Source organism: Excalfactoria chinensis, unplaced genomic scaffold (genome assembly GCF_039878825.1).
Source record: "Excalfactoria chinensis isolate bCotChi1 unplaced genomic scaffold, bCotChi1.hap2 Scaffold_85, whole genome shotgun sequence".
Lineage (NCBI taxonomy): Eukaryota > Metazoa > Chordata > Aves > Galliformes > Phasianidae > Excalfactoria > Excalfactoria chinensis.
Window position 1 is genome coordinate 504,362 of NW_027315717.1, and position 19,528 is coordinate 523,889.

Here is a 19,528-nt window from a genome sequence, read left to right on the forward strand (position 1 = left end):
CATCCTTTATTCTGTTGAGGTTCACAGAGAGCCTGGTTCATTATGTACAGTGCGTCTGGTCTACACTACAAAGGTACAAGCTAAAGAGTAATTGATTTGAATAATGTTGTTATAGTGAATAGCAATACAGTATATATATATATATATATATATATATATATATATATACAGTATATATATATACAGTATATATACAGTATATATACAGCAATACAGTATATATATATATATATATATACTGTATATATACATATACACATATATATAAAAGAATATGTTTTAATACATTACAGTTATAAAAACTGATCAAAACAAAAAGAAACAAAGAGTTTGCATCAGTAAAAAGCATGAATTCTAAAAGAAGGGCAGTTCAATATTTGTGAAACACATTTTGTCATCATTTTCCTCACTGCATCCTTGACTTCCTGGCTCCTCATGCTGTAGATGAGGGGGTTCACTGCTGGAGGTACCACAGAGTACAGAAGTGCCACCATCAGGTCCATGGATGGGGAAGAGAGAGAGGGGGGTTTCAGGTAGGCAAAAATGCCAGTGCTGACAAACAGGGAGACCACAGCCAGGTGAGGGAGGCACGTGGAGAAGGCTTTGTGCCGTCCCTGCTCAGAGGGCATCCTCAGCACGGTCTTGAAGATCTGCACATAGGACACAACTATGAAAACAAAGCACACAAAGCCTAAACTGAGACTAAAAATGAGAAGCAAAACTTCCCTGAGATTGGAGCCTGAGCAGGAGAGCTTGAGGATCTGGGGGATTTCACAGAAAAACTGGTTGACAACATTGCCTTGGCAGAGAGGCAGTGAAAACGTACTGGCAGTGTGCAGCAGGGAATTGGGAACCACAGTGCCCCAGGCAGCTGCTGCCATGGTGGCACAAGCTCTGCTGTCCATCAAGGTCCCGTAGTGCAGGGGCTTGCAGATGGCAACGTAGCGGTCATAGGACATGATGGTGAGAAGGGAAAGCTCTGCTGAGAAGAAGAAGACAAAGAAAAAGATCTGTGCAGCACATCCTGCGTAGGAGATGGCCCTGGTGTCCCAGAGGGCGTTGGCCATGGCTTTGGGGAGAGTGGTGGAGATGAAGCCCAGGTCGAGGAGGGCCAGGTTGAGCAGGAAGAAGTACATGGGGGTATGCAGGCGCTGGTCGCAGGCTACGGCTGTGCTGATGAGGCCGTTGCCCAGGAGGGCAGCCAGGTAGATGCCCAGCAAGAGCCAGAAGTGCAGGAGCTGCAGCTGCCGCGTGTCTGCCAACGACAGCAGGAGGAACTCGCTGATGGAGCTGCTGTTGGGCATCTGCTGTTCCTGGGCTTGGAGTCCTGCTCAGAGTAAAGAAAATAGTGACAAGTCCAAATCAATCTCAGAGACAGTCCTGCTATACTATAAAAGTTCTCCTTTGCCTTTGGAAAACGATCATTTACCTCCAGAAGCTGAATTAATTTTCATGAGCTTCACCATCCCTTAAGAAGATTAGGGAGCTCTTGCTTTCTTCTCATTTCATAATAGTATCCCAGCCTCCTGTATATTTTCCTCTTTACTGCAGCTGCTCTTAGAGACCCCAGCCCCTGCCTCTGTGCACTTCAAATTGTCTCAGAGAAATCAGTGTGTTAACAGGACAAGTGAACTATTACTGTCTGCAGAAAAAAACTATAACTGAACATTTTAGGAAGGAGAGGCTGAAAGTAATACCTGTGTGAATGTTCACAAAACAACAGATGGATTGCAGAGATATTGGGGAGTCTCAGAGCTGTGTTCAGATTTGACAGCCCCTTTTAGATTGCTACCTGCAACCCTCTTTTCTCTCTCTAAGAACAGGAAATGGAAAATCCCTGCCTTGGTGCTTCTGTTGCAAAGAGCCCATAGAAACATCCTGCTGTGCAGTGGAGCTGTGATCCCCCTGCCCCAGGCAGCAGCTGTGGCAGCACAAGCCCTGCCGGGGGGCATCTTTCCCCCCACACGTCTCCCCGCAGCACCCTGGACAGCTCCCCGGGCAGGCTGAGTGCTGAGCCTGGCAGGCGGCAGAGTCCCATAGCCGGCACACAGCCCCTGGGGCACAGCAGGGACCCTGCTCTGCAGGACAGCCCTGGGCGCCCGCCTGCAGCCCCACATGCACAGCCTGCAGCCGTGCAGGGACACGCAGCCCTCAGGGCTGTGCTCTGATGCTTCAGCACGGAAGCCCTCAGCTGGAGCAGAAGGCTTTTTCCACAATAAAGAAACATGCAGTGCCTGCAGCCAGATCTGCTATGGGATGTCTTAATTTAGGTAACCCTCTGTTAAAAGCAGCTCACGGTCTGCACTGAGACTTACCATGTCGTGGTCTGTGAGCAATGCTCCTGCAGTGAGCTCACAGCCCGCTCACACCGTTCACATCCTGGAAGCTCTCTCCCCTTCCTCTCCTCTCTTTCTGTCACCTGCAGGCTGTGCTGTGCACATGAGCTGCTCCTGGGCACAGCTGTCTCTCTGCAGCACTGCCCACTTGTATGAGCTTGCTGTGTCCCAGGAGCCCAGCCCAGCTCAGCAGCAGAGGATGTCATCTTTATCCTTCCCACTCCTCTCCCCTGAGATGTCCCTGCATCTTCATGGTCAACATCTCCTGAAAGACAACAGCGTCATAGCAGTACATTAATGTCTGTTTAATTTAACACCAGATTTCTAGTGGTCAGTAACTAATTCCGGACATGTGGTGAGTCCTTCCAGAGAGTGTTTGCTGAAACAAAAAGGACACACATACCAGGACAAGATATCATAGTATCATAGAATCACCATGTTTGGAAAAAACCTAAAAGATTATCCTGTCCAACTGTTCACCTATCACTAATAGCTCCCACTAATCCATGTCCCTCAATACAACATCCAGTCATTCCTTGAATACCTCCATGGTCAGTGACTACACCAACCACCTGGGCAGTCCATTCCAGGTCCCAAAGTGCAGGACGTGGCATTTGGTCTTGTTGAACCTCATCCCACTGACTTCAGCCCAGCTCTCCAGCCTGTCCAGATCCCCTTGTAGGGCCTCCCCTTTCTTCATAGGGGAGATGCTCCAGTCCCTTCACTACCTTTGTGGCCCTCTGCTGGGGTGTTTCCAAGAGGTCCCTGTCTTTTTTTGTACTGGGGAGCCCAGAACTGGACACTGTTCTCCAAATGATGCCTTACCAGGGCAGAGTAAAGGGGTAGGATCACCTCCCTCGACCTGCTAGACATTCTCTTTTTCATGCACCCCAGAATGCCATTGGCCTCTTTGGCCACGAGGGCACACTGCTGGCTCATGGCCAACCTTTTGTCCTCCAGGATGCCCAGGTCCCTCTCTGCAGAGCTCCTCTCCAGCAAGTCTTCCCCCAACCTGTCCTGGTGCATGCAATTATTTCTTCCTAGGTGCAAGACTCTACACTTGCTTTTGTTAAACCTCATCTGGTTTCATACCGCCCAGCTCTCCAGCATGTCCAGGTCTCGCTGAATGGCAGCACAGCCTACAGGCGTGTCAGCCAATCCTCCCAACTTTGTGTCATCAGCAAACTAGATGTTGGTGGCCACTATTCCCTCATCTAGGTCACTGATAAAGATGTTGAACAAGACTGGACCCAGCCCTGACCACGGAGGAACACCGCTACTTACAGGTCACCAACCAGACTCTGCGCCGCCAACGACAATCCTCTGTGCTCTGCCAGTCAACCAGTTCTCATTCCACCTCACTGTCCACTCATCTATACCACACTTTCTCAGCTTTCTTATAAGAATGTAATATGAGACAGTATCAAATGCCTTGCTGAAATTAAGGTAGGCTACATCCACCGCTCTCGCCCCGTCGACCAAGCAAGTGAAAAAGTCATAGAAGGCGACCAAGTTGGTTGATCATGACCTCCTCTTGGTGGACACATGCTGACTACTCCTGATATGCTCCTTTTCTTCCAACAGTCTGGAGATGGCTTCCAGCACAAGCTGTTCCATCACCTTTCCAGGGACTGAGGTGAGGCGGCCTAGCCTGTAATAACCCAGATCTTCCTTCTTGCCCTTTTTGAAGACCGGAGTGACACTGGCTATCCTCCAGTCCTCTGGCACCTCCCCCATTCTCCATGACCTCTCAATAATGATAGAGAGCGGTTCAGCAATAACCTCTGCCATCTCCCTCAGCACTCATGGATTCATCCCATCAGATCCCATGGCTTTATGAACATTGGTGTGGCCTAGGCGCTTACGGACCACCTCTTCCCTGACTAAAGGCAAGTCTTCCATTCCCCAGACCCTCTTACTGGGTCTGGAATTTTTAAGGGAGAGCTTTTTCACTGAAGACAGAAGCAAAGAATGCCTTCAGTATCTCCAGCGTCTCAGCATCCCTCATTACCAGAATACCCCCCTCACTTAGTAGGGGACCCACAGTCTCCCTAGTCTTCCTTCTATTCATAACATACTTTAAAAATAAATAAATAAATAAATAAATAAATCTTTATTATTTTTCTTTTTTAATGAGTGTCAACCAATTTATGTAATACTACGTTCTTCTTGCAAGGAACTGTGTGAGAGATGTGGGCCAATCTGTGCTGGTTCTGGTGTTTATAACTGAATAATACAGACTGTTAATGGAAAAGTTATATGGTAGTAAGGGTGTATATGGATCTAAAAAACAGTATTGTTTGACAAACTGTTTTGATGGTAAAAGAAAGTGTAATTGTTGATGGCATATGGAAGTGTACTTGAGGGTATGTGGAAGTGTAAATGAGGGTACAAATAGTGTAATAGTTTACAGAGGAAAAAAGGGATGAAGAGGAAGTGAGTTTATCTGCACTGACATGAGAGCAACTCTCCTCACCTTTCCCCTGCGAGCAGATCAGAGCAGAGTCACAGTGCCCATGTATCATGTAGTGTTATTCTACTTACCAAATGGAGGAGGTCACAACAGAAGAGGCAGGCCTTCCTCTCTGCTCCATCTGTGGCATACTCTGGAGTTCAAGGCATTGCAAAGCTATGGCACATGTACGGTCTTTCACTGATGACACCTTAATTTGCTCTGGGCTCTCATTTCACTTGCAACTAAATAACTCTGGGGTCATGCCCATTGACAGGAAGCTGGCAAATGTTGTCTCCTTGTAAGGAAGAGCAAGAAAGATGACATGGGCAATTATGGACCTGTCAGTCTCACTCCAGTGCCTGGTGAAATTATGGAGGCAATGGTGGTGGGAGTTATGGAAAAACAGCTGAAAGACAATTCTGTCATTGGTCGCAGCCAACACAAGTTCCTGAGGGGACGGTCCTGTTTAACTTCAGGTTCTTTTATGACACGGTTATCCATTTAGCTGACCAAGGTAATCCAGTTGAAAATGGATGAAATCCTTGAGGATATCAGTAGAGCTTTTGATACTATTTCTCACAGCATCCTTCTAGACAGAATGTCCTGCATGCAGCTAGACAGAAAAAGAACGTAGTGGGTGAGCAGTTGGCCAACAGGTCAGGCCCAAAGGATTACAGTCAATGGGATCCATCGGGCAGGTAGATGGTCACTATCAGGGTTCCTTAGGGCTCCATTTTAGGGCCACTTCTCTTTCATGTTTTTGCAGATGACCTGCATGCAGGATTTGGAGTTGTTCTGAGCAAATTTGCTGATTGGAGGTGCTGTTGCCTCCAGTGAGGGTGGAGAGGACTTGCAGTGAGATGTGGACAAGTCAGAGAACCAGTTGTTCCTAAGCACCAAGTGCATAAAGCATAACAAGAACAAGTGCCTGATTGTGCACCTGGGTAGGAGCAACCCTGGACCTGGTGCTGTTGCATCCAGTGAGTCCTGGTAAACATCAAATTGAACATGAGTCAGCAGTGTGCCCAGGCACCCAGGAAGCTCAGCGGTCCATTGGAGTGCATCAAGCAAGGTATTACCAGGTCAGTGAGGGAAAGGTTTGTCCCTGTCTGCTCTGCACTGCTGCTGCCTCACCTGGAGCACTGGGTGCACTTCAGGGCACCACAGAACATAAAGGACGTTAAACCAAGGTAGGGTGTGCAAAGGAAGGCACTGGACCTGAGAGATCTGAAGTTCAGAGTTTCATCGGGATTGACTGCTTGTTCAGACTGGGCCCTTCTCACATCCCACAGCCTGCGATGAGACACGGGGCACAGATTGGACATGAACCTCACAGTGTCCCTGCAGCCCATGCAGAGCCTGGGATCTTCTGTCCCCATGTCTTTCATTTAACATCATACTGACCTCCAACCCACTGCCCCAGGAAGGATCCTTAGTCAGCATGAGGTTCTCTCTACCAAGGGTCTGGGGATCAGGACATGGCCTGTCTGCTTCATAAGACAAAGAAAGGGTTTCTAAGCATCTAGGCCACCATGCCTTTCATTGCCTGTAGTCATATCTTCCAATTATCTTCTCTAACGAGTCCCTTGGGAAGCTTGCTTGTTAATGTTCCTCAGTGGGCCCATTAATACTCCCAGAAACTTCACTGTTACTTCTGACTTTGTCTTGCTGAGCACTCTCTGCAAACTTCTCTCTGCACTGGAGGTTGATGGACTCAGCGTCAAATGCACCCTGGGGCTCATTATAATCTGAAGAGTCTCCTGTGCCTTGTGCCTTCCTGTTATCTTCTTCAAGTTTTCAGAACTTGTGCAGCAAAATGGAGGGGTACCTGGATAGATCTTAAAGAGGAAGAATCCAGCAGACATTTACTGTCTATTTATTTAGAGCTGGATATAAACAAGATTTAAAGCAGCACTGTGCAACTGGTATCAATCCAGGATGTCCCCAATGCGTTCTATTCTGTGTCGAAAAATGTTCTTCTCAACCCCCCCACCCCGTTTCTACTCACATTGGCCCCATGGGACTTGCATCACTTTTCCTCACATCACTATTTCTTTTTTTTTAATTTTCTTTTTTTTTTTTTCTTTTTTTTTTCTTTTTTTTTTTTTCTTTTTTTTTTTTTTTTTTTCTTTTTTTTTTCCAACAAACAGTAGGAAAGGTGATGCAATTGAATGAACGGTAAAACACAGTGATCTACTGCATGCCATGTCCAAGCTGCTTCTATTGAGGTTTGACATTCACAGGGAATAACTGTACAAGAAATGAGTTAGACAGAGATAGGAAGGGATTGATGGAATCACAGTGAAGGACTTGACAACTTGTGATCTCAAGCGATGTGGGCCTGGCAAAGAGCAGGATCAGGACACTGAACTTTAGAAGAGCAGATTCAAGCTACTCAATGGACTGCTAGCCAAGATCCCCTGGCGTGCTGCCCTCAAAGACAAGGATGTTGAGGAGAGCTGGCTGCTCTTCAAGGATGCCCTCCTGGAAGCACAAGAGGTCTCCATTCCACTGAATAAGAAAGTGGGCTCCACTGAATAAGAAAGGTAGGAAACCGGCATGGCTCAGCAAGGACCTGCTGAGAGAACTGAGGGCGAAGAAAGGGGTGTACAAGCTCTGGAAACAAAGCTGTGTCACCTCAGAAGAATACAGGGATGCTGTCCAGACTTGCAGACGTTGGATCAGGGAGGCCAAGGCGCAGGCAGAACTGAACTTGGCAAGGGATGTGAAAAACAATAAGAAAGCCTTCTACAGGTACATTGGCCAGAAAAGACGGGCCAAAACAGGTGTACCTACTTTGGTAAATTTAAAAGGAGAACTGGCTTCAACAGATGAAGAGAAAGCTGAGGTGCTGAATGAGTTCTTCACCTCGGTCTTCACTGGTGGCCAGGATTCTAGTCTTTTTCATGTCCCTAAGCCCTGCATCCCCAAACCTTTATGTGGGGACAGTAAGGGCACAGTAAGGGCAGAGCAAGTCCAAGAGTGCCTCCTTAGACTGAATGTGTACAAGTCTATGGGGCCAGATGGCGTGCATCCCAGGGTCCTGAAGGAGCTGGCTGAGGTGGTTGCCGAGCCGCTCTCCATCATATTTGAGAAGTTGTGGCTGTCAGGTGAGGTCCCGGATGACTGGAGGAAAGGTCACGTCAGTCCCATATACAAGAAGGTGAGCAGGGAGGACCCGGGGAACTACTGGCCGGTGAGTCTCACCTCCATGCCTGGGAAGATCATGGAATAGATCCTCCTGGACAACATGCTCAATCACATAAAGAATGAGCATGTGATCCGAGACAGCCAGCACAGCTTCACCAGGGGAAGGTCATGCTTAACTAATCCTGTGACCTTCTGTGATGGAATGACAGCTATGGTGGATGAAGGGAAGGCGACCGATGTCATTTACCTGGACCTGAGCAAGGCCTCTGACATGGCCCCCCACCACATCCTCATCTCCAAATTGGAGGGAAGTGGATTTGATGGGTGGACAACTCGATGGATAAGAAATAGGTTGAAAGGCTGCAGACAGAGGGTGGTGGTCAATGGCTCTATGTCCAGGTGGAGGCCGGTAACGAGCGGTGTCCCTCAAGGGTCTGTCTTGGGACCGGTGCTCTTTAGCATCTTTATTAATGACATCGATGAGGGAATGGAGTGCACCCTCAGCAAGTTTGCTGATGACACCAAGCTGAGTGGTGCAGTCGATACGGTGGAGGGAACGGATGCCATTCAGAGGGACCTTGACAGGCTGGAAAGCTGGGCTCAGGTGAACCTAATGAGGTTCAACACAACAAAGTGCAAGGTTTTGCACTTGGGCCGGAAGAACCTCAGGCACCTGCACAGGCTGGGAGCAGAAGTCCTTGAGAGCAGCTCGGCAGAGAAGGACCTGGGGGTCCTGATGGACGAGAGACTCAACATGAGCCAGCAGTGCGCTCTGGCAGCCCAGAAGGCAAATGGGATCCTGGGCTCCATCAGGAGAGTGGTGGTCAGCAGGGATAGGAAGGTGGTTGAACCTCTCTTCTTGACTCTTGTGAGGCCCCATCTGGAGTACTGTGTCCAGGTATGGAGCCCTCAGAACAAGAAAGATGTGGAACTGTTGGAAAGGGTCCAGAGGAGGGCCACGAAGATGATCAGGGGGCTGGAGCACCTCCCCTATGAGGACAGGCTGAAGGAGTTGGGTTTGTTCAGCCTGGAGAAGAGAAGGTTGCGGGGTGACCTCATTGCAGCCTTTCAATACCTGAAGGGAACTTACTCCCAGGAGGGGAGTAAACTCTTCGAAAGGGCTGATAATAGCAGAACAAGGGGAAATGGTTTTAAGTTGAAAGAGGGAAGATTTAGGTTGGATGTTGGGTGGAAGTTCTCTACTAGGAGAGTGGTGAGGTCCTGGAACAGGCTGCCCAGGAAGGTTGTGGATGCCCCGTCCTTGGAGGTGTTCAAGACCAGGTTGGACGGGGCCTTGGGCAACCTGATCTAGTAAAGGCGTATGTTTGGTGGCCCTGCCAGGCAGGGGGGTTGGAACTCCATGATCCTCGAGGTCCCTTCCAACCCGGGTCATTCTGTGATTCTGGGTTTTTTCAAGGCGTGTATATGTCCAGCCTCAATAGGCAGCTGTCCACCATACATCATTCCATACACTACAAGAGTCCCTCATTCACATCAAAACTATCAGTTGGTCCCTGTGTTACTGTCAAATTTTACATTTTCCAGATAATTATCAGGATAACGAATGGGTACAGCAGTAAATACTCCTCGTTACAACATGGAAAAACTTTTGTGAGCATTAGTTCTATAGAGGTTATAATACTCTCCCACTTACATATACAATTTATTCACCTATCTGAGGAGAAGTTAAAGGTTAGTTAAAATAATAGTACAATATATATATATGCGTATAGAAAAACTTGTCATGATTTCCTTCTAATTCTTTTCTTTTAAAGGTTTTTCTGTGGCAACAGTTCCCACGCCTCTGGGCTGGTGGGTGCCTTTACCAGTGTGTATGAGTCCATCCTTTCTCGGCATCCTCACAGCTGTTTCAGTCATTAGAAGTACTTGGAACGGTCCTTCCCAGTCAGGCTGCAGCTTTGTCTCCTTCCCCGTCTGGATCAGGATCCAGTCCCCAGCTTGAAATAGGTGAACTACAGATTTCAAAGATGATGTTGGTGCTAATAGTCCTTGGATCCTGGTCAGTAGCAGTTACTGCATAAACTGCCTTACATTCTCCTTGTCTCACAGAACTGCAGCTGTCAGAACCCACTTTGGACCCCTCAGGACCCACCAGGACCCCCATAGAAGTACGCAGGTCTTCCATAGGACCCATCAGGACCGCCTTAGGAGAACCCAGGACCCCCATAGGACCCATCAGGACCCTCTTAGGACCCATAGAACCCACCAGGAACTTCTACATCTTCTAGGGATTTGTCCTTCAGGTCTGACTGACCATCTGAAATGTGCAGCTCCATTTGTTTCAAAGCAGTCAGGAGATACTGGTACTCCAGGTGTTCCGCAAAGGAAAGATACTGGGTTGACAATATTAGTTACAATTATTTCTACATCATCCTGCTCTGTCAGGATGGGCCTGGTATTTCAGGGATCTTTGGGGTGAGAGCCAATGTCCCCCTTTTGCCTCCAATACAGTAAACACTGTATGAGATATTAAAACTGGCATCCTTTGGCCCAATGTAGATTTACAGGCTTCTTGAATATTGAGCACCAGTGCAGCCACCGTCCTCAGACACCCTGACCGTCCCTTACTCACTTCATCAAGCTGTTTGGAGCTTTACGACCAGTCCATGGCTGTGCATCCACAGTCAGCACCATCCTGTCATTCCTGGGAATGTATGGAGTTCCTTGGCAATGTGCGGCTCAGGGGTTTGTCAGATGGCTTCTTTCCTGGCGATCCTTAAGGTTCAAGGTCCAGCTGTAATCTCCCAAATATGTCACTTGCTGTTGAGTTATTTGTGCTTTCCGTCAACCAAGAAACTCAGCAGACTCACAGACCATTGCACCGCTCTCTTTTGTTGCTGTGGCATCCACCTGCTGCAATTAAGTTCCACCCTGGGCTGGAGGATCCCAGGTCTCAGGCTCACGAGTTGACCAGTTCTCAACAGTCATTAAGCTGTTCTCACAGCCCTGGGTAACACTGTGCTGGTTCACTGAGTCTCTTCTCACCAGATTGGCCAAACCAGGCAGAAGAGACGTGCTTCAAATCCAGAAGGTAAACTCCACCTGTTCATTCCTTAACTGGGTTAATGAGGTGCATGGATTTGCCACCACTGAGTGTATCCACTCAACAATTCCATTACTTGCCCTCAAGTCTTGTACCAAACGATTGCACTTGCGATCTAGCAATAGGTTGCAGAATATATTAGCAATAGTTTTCAGGCACTGGAAATCAATGAGGATGTGAGTGGAGAGAGGATGGAGGACCTGCCTAAAAGATTAGATTGTTGCTGCTGTATTTATTTCCATTTTCCCTGTCTTCTTCTCCTTCTGGGCCAGCGGCCAGCGGGCCGACTACCCCCTTTCATGGGTGCAGGTAGATTTTAGGGTAACCTATGACATGCAGTTTGAGCCAGGAGAATTCAAAAGTCAGTAGGGGTCAATGGGAGTCAATGGGAGTTAATGGGAGTCAATGAAAGTCAATGGGGGTCAACAGGAGTCAATGGGGGTCAATGGGAGACAATGGGGGTCTATGAGCGTCAATGGGAGTCAATCGAGGTCAATGAGGGCCAATGGGAGGCAATGAAAGTCAATGGGAGTCAATGGGGGTCAATGGGAGTCAATGAGAGTCAATGGGAGTCAATGGGGGTCAATGGGAATCAATGGGGGTCAATGGGGGTCAATGGAAGTCAATGGGGGTCAATGGGAGTCAATGGGAGTCAATGGGGGTCAATGGGAGTCAATGGGTGTCAATGAGGGTCAATAGGAGTCAATGGGAGTCAATGGGGGTCAATGAGAGTCAATGGGAGTCAATGGGAGTCAATAGGAGTCAATGGGGGTCAATGCAGGTCAATGGGGGTCAATGGGAATCAATGGGGGTCAATGGGAATCAATGGGAGTCAATCGAGGTCAATGGGAGTCAATGAGAGTCAATGGGAGTCAATGGGAATCAATGGGAGTCAATGGAGATCAAAGGGGGTCAATAGGGATCAATGGGAATCAATGGGGGTCAATGGGAATCAATGGGGGTCAATGGGGTCAATGGGAGTCAATGGGAGTCAATGGGAGTCAATGGGAGTCAATGGAGGTCAATGGGAGTCAATGGGAGTCAACGAGGGTCAATGGGAGTCAATAGGAGTCAATGGGTGTCAATGGGGGTCAATGGGAGTCAATGGAAGTCAATAGGAGTCAATAGGGGTCAATGGGAGTCTATCGGGGTCAATGGGAGTCAATGGGAATCAATGGGAGTCAAAGAGGGTCAGTGGGAGTCAATGGGAGTCAATGAAGGTCAATGGGGGTCAGTGGGAGTCAGTGGGGGTCAATGGGAGTCAATGGGAGTCAATGGGATTCAATGGGAGTCAATGGGAGTCAATCGAGGTCAATGGGAGTCAATGAGAGTCAATGGGAGTCAATGGGAATCAATGGGATTCAATGGAGATCCAAGGGGGTCAATAGGGATCAATGGGAGTCAATGGGAGTTAATGGGGGTCAATGGGAGTCAAAGGGGGTCAATGGGAGCCAATGGGACTCAATCGAGGTCAATGGCAGTAAATGAGAGTCAATGAAAGTCAATGGGGGTCCATGGGAGTCAATGGGAGTCAATGGGAGTCAATGGGAGTCAATGGGGGTCAATGGGAGTCAATTGGAGCCAATGGGAGTCAATGGGGGTCAATGGGAGTCAATGGGAGACAATGGGGGTCAATGGGGGTCAATAAGAGTCAGTGGGGGTCAGTGGGAGTCAGTGGGAGTCAATGGGGGAAAATGGGAGTCAATGGGAGTCAATGGGAGTCAATGAGAGACAATGGGGGTCAATGGGAGTCAATGGGGGTCAATGGGAGTCAATAGGAATCAATGGGGGTCAATGGGAGTCAATGGGGGTCAATGGGAGTCAATGGGGGTCAATGGGGGTCAATGGGAGTCAATAAGAGTCAATGGGGGTCAGTGGGGGTCAGTGGGAGTCAATGGGAGTCAATAAGAGTCAATGGGTGTCAATGGGAGTCAATGGGAGTCAATGGGAGTCAATGAAGGTCAATAAGTGTCAATGGGAGTTAATGGGAATCAGTGGGGATCAATGGGAATCAATGGGAGTCAATCGAGGTCAATGGGAGTCAATGAGAGTCAATGGGAGTCAATGGGGGTAAATGGGAGTCAATGGGAATCAATGGGAGTCAATGGAGATCAAAGGGGGTCAATGGGTATCAATGGGAGTCAATGGGAGTCAATGGGAGTCAATGGGGGTCAATGTGAGTCAATGGGGGTCAATGGGGGTCAGTGGGAGTTAATGGGAGTCAATGAGAGTCAATGGGAGTCAATGGGAGTCAATGGGAGTCAATGGGGGTCAATGGGAGTCAATGGGAGTCAATGGGAGTCAATAGGCGTCAATGGGTATCTATCGGGGTCAATGGGAATCAATGGGAATCAATGGGAGTCAAAGAAGGCCAGTGGGAATCAATGGGAGTCAAAGAAGGCCAGTGGGAATCAATGGGAGTCAATGAAGGTCAATGGGGGTCATAGGGAGTCAGTGGGAGTCAGTGGGGGTCAATGGGAGTCAATGGGAGTCAATGGGAGTCAATGGAGGTCAATGGGAGTCAATGGAGGTCAATGGGAGTCAATGGGAGTCAATGGAGGTCAATGGGAGTCAATGAGAGTCAATGGGAGTCAATGGGAATCAATGGGAGTCAATGGAGATCAAAGGGGGTCAATAGGGATCAATGGGAGTCAATGGGAGTTAATGGGGGTCAATGGGAGTCAAAGGGGGTCAATGGGAGTCAATGAAAGTCAATCGAGGTCAATGGGAGTAAATGAGAGTCAATGGGAGTCAAGGGGGGTCAATGAGAGTCTATGGGAATCAATGGGAGTCAATGGGAGTCAATAAGGGTCAATGGGAGTCAATGGGAGCCAATGGGAGTCAATGGGGGTCAATGGGAGTCAATGGGAGACAATGGGGGTCAATAAGAGTCAATGAGGGTCAATGGGAGTCAATGGGGGTCAATGGGAGTCAAAGGGGGTCAATGGGAGTCAATGGGAGTCAATGGGAGTCAATGGGGGTCAAAGGGGGTCAATGGGGTTCAGTGGGAGTCAAAGGGGGTCAATGGGAGTCAATGGGAATCAATGGGGGTCAATGGGAGTCAATAAGGGGTCAATGGGAGTCAATGGGAGTCAATGGGGGTCAATGGGGGTCATTGGGGTTCAATGGGAGTCAATGGAGGTCAATGGGGGTCAATGGGAGTTAAAGGGGGTCAATGGGAGTCAATGGGAGTCAATGAGAGTCAAGGGGGGTCAATGGGAGTCATTGGGGGTCAATGGGGATCAATGGGAGTCAATAGGGGTCAATAGAGGTCAATGGGGTTCAATGGGAGTCAATGGGAGTCAATGGGGGTCAATGCAGGTCAATGGGGGTCAATGGGCATCAATGGGAGTCAATGGAATTTAATGGGGGTCAATGGGAATCAATGGGGGTCAATTGGCATCAATGGGAGTCAATCGAGGTCAATGGGAGTCAATGGGAGTCAATGGGAATCAATGGGAGTCAATGGAGATCAAAGGGGGTCAATGGGTATCAATGGGAGTCAATGGGAGTCAATGGGATTCAATGGGGGTCAATGTGAGTCAATGGGGGTCAATGGGGGTCAGTGGGAGTTAATGGGAGTCAATGAGAGTCAATGGGAGTCAATGGGAGTCAATGGGAGTCAATGGGGGTCAATGGGAGTCAATGGGAGTCAATGGGAGTCAATGGGGGTCAATGGGAGTCAATGGGAGTCAATGGGAGTCAATAGGGGTCAATGGGAGTCTATCGGGGTCAATGGGAATCAATGGGAATCAATGGGAGTCAAAGAAGGCCAGTGGGAATCAATGGGAGTCAATGAAGGTCAATGGGGGTCAATGGGAGTCAGTGGGAGTCAGTGGGGGTCAATGGGAGTCAATGGGAGTCAATGGGAGTCAATGGAGGTCAATGGGAGTCAAAGGAGGTCAATGGAAGTCAATGGGAGTCAATCGAGGTCAATGGGAGTCAATGAGAGTGAATGGGAGTCAATGGGAATCAATGGGAGTCAATGGAGATCAAAGGGCGTCAATAGGGATCAATGGGAGTCAATGGAAGTTAATGGGGGTCAATGGGAGTCAAAGGGGGTCAATGGGAGTCAATGGGAGTCAATGGGGGTCAATGGGAGTCAATGGGAGCCAATGAGAGTCAATAGGGGTCAATGGGAGTCAATTGGAGACAATGGGGGTCAATAAGAGTCAATGAGGGTCAATGGGAGTCAATGGGGGTCAATGGGAGTCAGTGGGAATTAATGGGAGTCAATGGGAGTCAAAGGGGGTCAATGGGAGTTAATGGGAGTCAATGGAGGTCAATGGGAGTCAATGGGAGTCAATGGGAGTCAATAAGGGTCAATGAGAGTCTATGGGAGTCAATGGGAGTCAATGGGAGTCAATGGGGGTCAATGGGAGTCAATGGGAGCCAATGGGAGTCAATGGGGGTCAATGGGAGTCAATGGGAGACAATGGGGGTCAATAAGAGTCAGTGAGGGTCAATGGGAGTCAATGGGGTCAATGGGAGTCAATGGGAATCAATGGGAGTCAATGGGAGTCAAAGGGGGTCAATGGGAGTCAATGAAAGTCAATCGAGGTCAATGGGAGTAAATGAGAGTCAATGGGAGTCAATGGGGGTCAATGGGAGTCAATGGGAGTCAATGGGGGTCAATCCAGGTCAATGGGAGTCAATGGGAGTCACTGGGATTCAATGGGAGTCCATGGGAGTCAATGGGGGTCAATGGGAATCAATGGGGGTCAATGGGAGTCAATGGGAGGCAATGAGAGTCAAGAGGGGTCAATGTGAGTCAATGGGAGTCAATGGGAGTCAATGGGGGTCAATGGGAGTCAATGGGAGTCAATGGGAGTCAATGGGGGTCAATGGGAGTCAATAAGAGTCAATGGGGGTCAATAGGGGTCAGTGGGGTTCAATGGGAGTCAATGGAGGTCAATGGGGGTCAATGGGAGTCAAAGGGGGTCAATGGGAGTCAATGGGAGTCAATGGGAGTCAAGGGGGGTCAATGGGAGTCATTGGGGGTCAATGGGGGTCAATGGGAGTCAATGGGAGTCAATGAGAGTCAATGGGGTTCAATGGGTGTCAATGGAAGTCAATGGGGGTCAATGCAGGTCAATGGGGGTCAATGGGCATCAATGGGAGTCAATGGAATTTAATGGGGGTCAATGGGAATCAATGGGGGTCAATGGGAATCAATGGGAGTCAATGGAGATGAAAGGGGGTCAATAGGGATCAATGGGAGTCAATGGGAGTTAATGGGGGTCAATGGGAGTCAAAGGGGGTCAATGGGAGTCAATGAAAGTCAATCGAGGTCAATGGGAGTAAATGAGAGTCAATGGGAGTCAAGGGGGGTCAATGAGAGTCTATGGGAGTCAATGGGAGTCAATGGGAGTCAATAAGGGTCAATGGGAGTCAATGGGAGCCAATGGGAGTCAATGGGGGGCAATGGGAGTAAATGGGAGACAATGGGGGTCAATAAGAGTCAATGAGGGTCAATGGGAGTCAATGGGGGTCAATGGGAGTCAATGGGAATCAATGGGAGTCAATGGGGGTCAATGGGAGTCAATGGGGGTCATAGGGGGTCAATGGGGTTCAGTGGGAGTCAAAGGGGGTCAATGGGAGTCAATGGGAATCAATGGGGGTCAATGGGAGTCAATGGGGGTCAATGGGAGTCAATGGGAGTCAATGGGGGGCAATGGGGGTCAATGGGGGTCAATGGGAGTCAATGGAGGTCAATGGGGGTCAATGGGAGTCAAAGGGGGTCAATGGGAGTCAATGGGAGTCAATGGGAGTCAAGGGGGGTCAATGGGAGTCATTGGGCGTCAATGGGGGTCAATGAGAGTCAATAGGGGTCAATAGAGGTCAATGGGGTTCAATGGGAGTCAATGGGAGTCAATGGGGGTCAATGCAGGTCAATGGGGGTCAATGGGAGTCAATGGGAGTCAATGGAATTTAATGGGGGTCAATGGGAATCAATGGGGGTCAATGGGAATCAATGGGAGTCAATCGAGGTCAATGGGAGTCAATGGGAGTCAATGGGAGTCAATGGGAGTCAATGGGGGTCAATGGGAGTCAATGGGATTCAATGGGGGTCAATGTGAGTCAATGGGGGTCAATGGGTGTCAGTGGGAGTTAATGGGAGTCAATGAGAGTCAATGGGAGTCAATGGGAGTCAATGGGAGTCAATGGGGGTCAATGGGAGTCAATGGGAGTCAATGGGAGTCTATCGGGGTCAATGGGAGTCTATCGGGGTCAATGGAAATCAATGGGAATCAATGGGAGTCAAAGAAGGCCAGTGGGAATCAATGGGAGTCAATGAAGGTCAATGGGGGTCAATGGGAGTCAATGGGAGATGATGGGGGTCAATAAGAGTCAATGAGGGTCAATGGGAGTCAATGGGGGTCAATGGGAGTCAATGGGAATCAATGGGAGTCAGTGGGAGTCAATGGGAGTCAATGGGGGTCAAAGGGGGTCAATGGGGTTCAGTGGGAGTCAAAGCTGGTCAATGGGAGTCAATGGGAATCAATGGGGGTCAATGGGAGTCAATGGGGGTCAATGGGAGTCAATGGGAGTCAATGGGGGTCAATGGGGGTCAGTGGGGTTCAATGGGAGTCAATGGATCAATGGGGGTCAATGGGAGTCAAAGGGGGTCAATGGGAGTCAATGGGAGTCAATGGGAGTCAAGGGGGGTCAATGGGAGTCATTGGGGGTCAATGGGGGTCAATGGGAGTCAATAGGGCTCAATAGAGGTCAATGGGGTTCAATGGGAGTCAATGGGAGTCAATGGGGGTCAATGCAGGTCAATGGGGGTCAATGGGCATCAATGGGAGTCAATGGAATTTAATGGGGGTCAATGGGAATCTATGGGGGTCAATGGGAATCAATGGGAGTCAATCGAGGTCAATGGGGTTCAATGGGAGTCAATGGGAGTCAATGGGGGTCAATGCAGGTCAATGGGGGTCAATGGGAGTCAATGGGAGTCAATGGAATTTAATGGGGGTCAATGGGAATCAATGGGGGTCAATGGGAATCAATGGGAGTCAATCGAGGTCAATGGGAGTCAATGGAAGTCAATGGGAGTCAATGGGAGTCAATGGGGGTCAATGGGAGTCAATGGGATTCAATGGGGGTCAATGTGAGTCAATGGGGGTCAATGGGGGTCAGTGGGAGTTAATGGGAGTCAATGAGAGTCAATGGGAGTCAATGGGAGTCAATGGGAGTCAATGGGGGTCAATGGGAGTCAATGGGAGTCAATGGGAGTCTATCGGGGTCAATGGGAGTCTATCGGGGTCAATGGGAATCAATGGGAATCAATGGGAGTCAAAGAAGGCCAGTGGGAATCAATGGGAGTCAATGAAGGTCAATGGGGGTCAATGGGAGTCAATGGGAGACGATGGGGGTCAATAAGAGTCAATGAGGGTCAATGGGAGTCAATGGGGGTCAATGGGAGTCAATGGGAATCAATGGGAGTCAATGGGAGTCAATGGGAGTCAATGGGGGTCAAAGGGGGTCAATGGGGTTCAGTGGGAGTCAAAGGGGGTCAATGGGAGTCAATGGGAATCAATGGGGGTCAATGGGAGTCAATGGGGGTCAATGGGAGTCAATGGGAGTCAATGGGGGTCAATGGGGGTCAGTGGGGTTCAATGGGTGTCAATGGATCAATGGGGGTCAATGGGAGTCAAAGGGGGTCAATGGGAGTCAATGGGAGTCAATGGGAGTCAAGGGGGGTCAATGGGAGTCATTGGGGTTCAATGGGGGTCAATGGGAGTCAATAGGGGTCAATAGAGGTCAATGGGGTTCAATGGGAGTCAATGGGAGTCAATGGGGGTCAATGCAGGTCAATGGGGGTCAATGGGCATCAATGGGAGTCAATGGAATTTAATGGGGGTCAATGGGAATCTATGGGGGTCAATGGGAATCAATGGGAGTCAATCGAGGTCAATGGGGTTCAATGGGAGTCAATGGGAGTCAATGGGGGTCAATGCAGGTCAATGGGGGTCAATGGGAGTCAATGGGAGTCAATGGAATTTAATGGGGGTCAATGGGAATCAATGGGGGTCAATGGGAATCAATGGGAGTCAATCGAGGTCAATGGGAGTCAATGGGAGTCAATGGGAGTCAATGGGAGTCAATGGGGGTCAATGGGAGTCAATGGGATTCAATGGGGGTCAATGTGAGTCAATGGGGGTCAATGGGGGTCAGTGGGAGTTAATGGGAGTCAATGAGAGTCAATGGGAGTCAATGGGAGTCAATGGGAGTCAATGGGGGTCAATGGGAGTCAATGGGAGTCAATGGAGTCTATCGGGGTCAATGGGAGTCTATCGGGGTCAATGGGAATCAATGGGAATCAATGGGAGTCAAAGAAGGCCAGTGGGAATCAATGGGAGTCAATGAAGGTCAATGGGGGTCAATGGGAGTCAATGGGAGACGATGGGGGTCAATAAGAGTCAATGACGGTCAATGGGAGTCAATGGGGGTCAATGGGAGTCAATGGGAATCAATGGGAGTCAATGGGAGTCAATGGGAGTCAATGGGGGTCAAAGG

At 49.1% G+C, this 19,528-nt stretch overlaps 1 protein-coding gene across 1 annotated transcript; it reads right to left on the reverse strand.

The window, feature by feature from the left end:
• Positions 1-335: 335 nt before the first annotated feature.
• Positions 336-1,304, reverse strand: LOC140265364 (olfactory receptor 14J1-like). Its single transcript, XM_072361279.1, has one exon. The coding sequence runs from the start codon at positions 1,302-1,304 to the stop codon at positions 336-338; it is 969 nt and encodes a 322-aa protein (XP_072217380.1).
• Between the last annotated feature and the right edge of the window lie 18,224 nt (positions 1,305-19,528).

Excerpts from the sequence above, each read along its gene's own strand:
- LOC140265364 (XM_072361279.1), bottom strand. The coding sequence starts at position 1,304 with ATGCCCAACAGCAGCTCCATCAGCGAGTTCCTCCTGCTGTCGTTGGCA.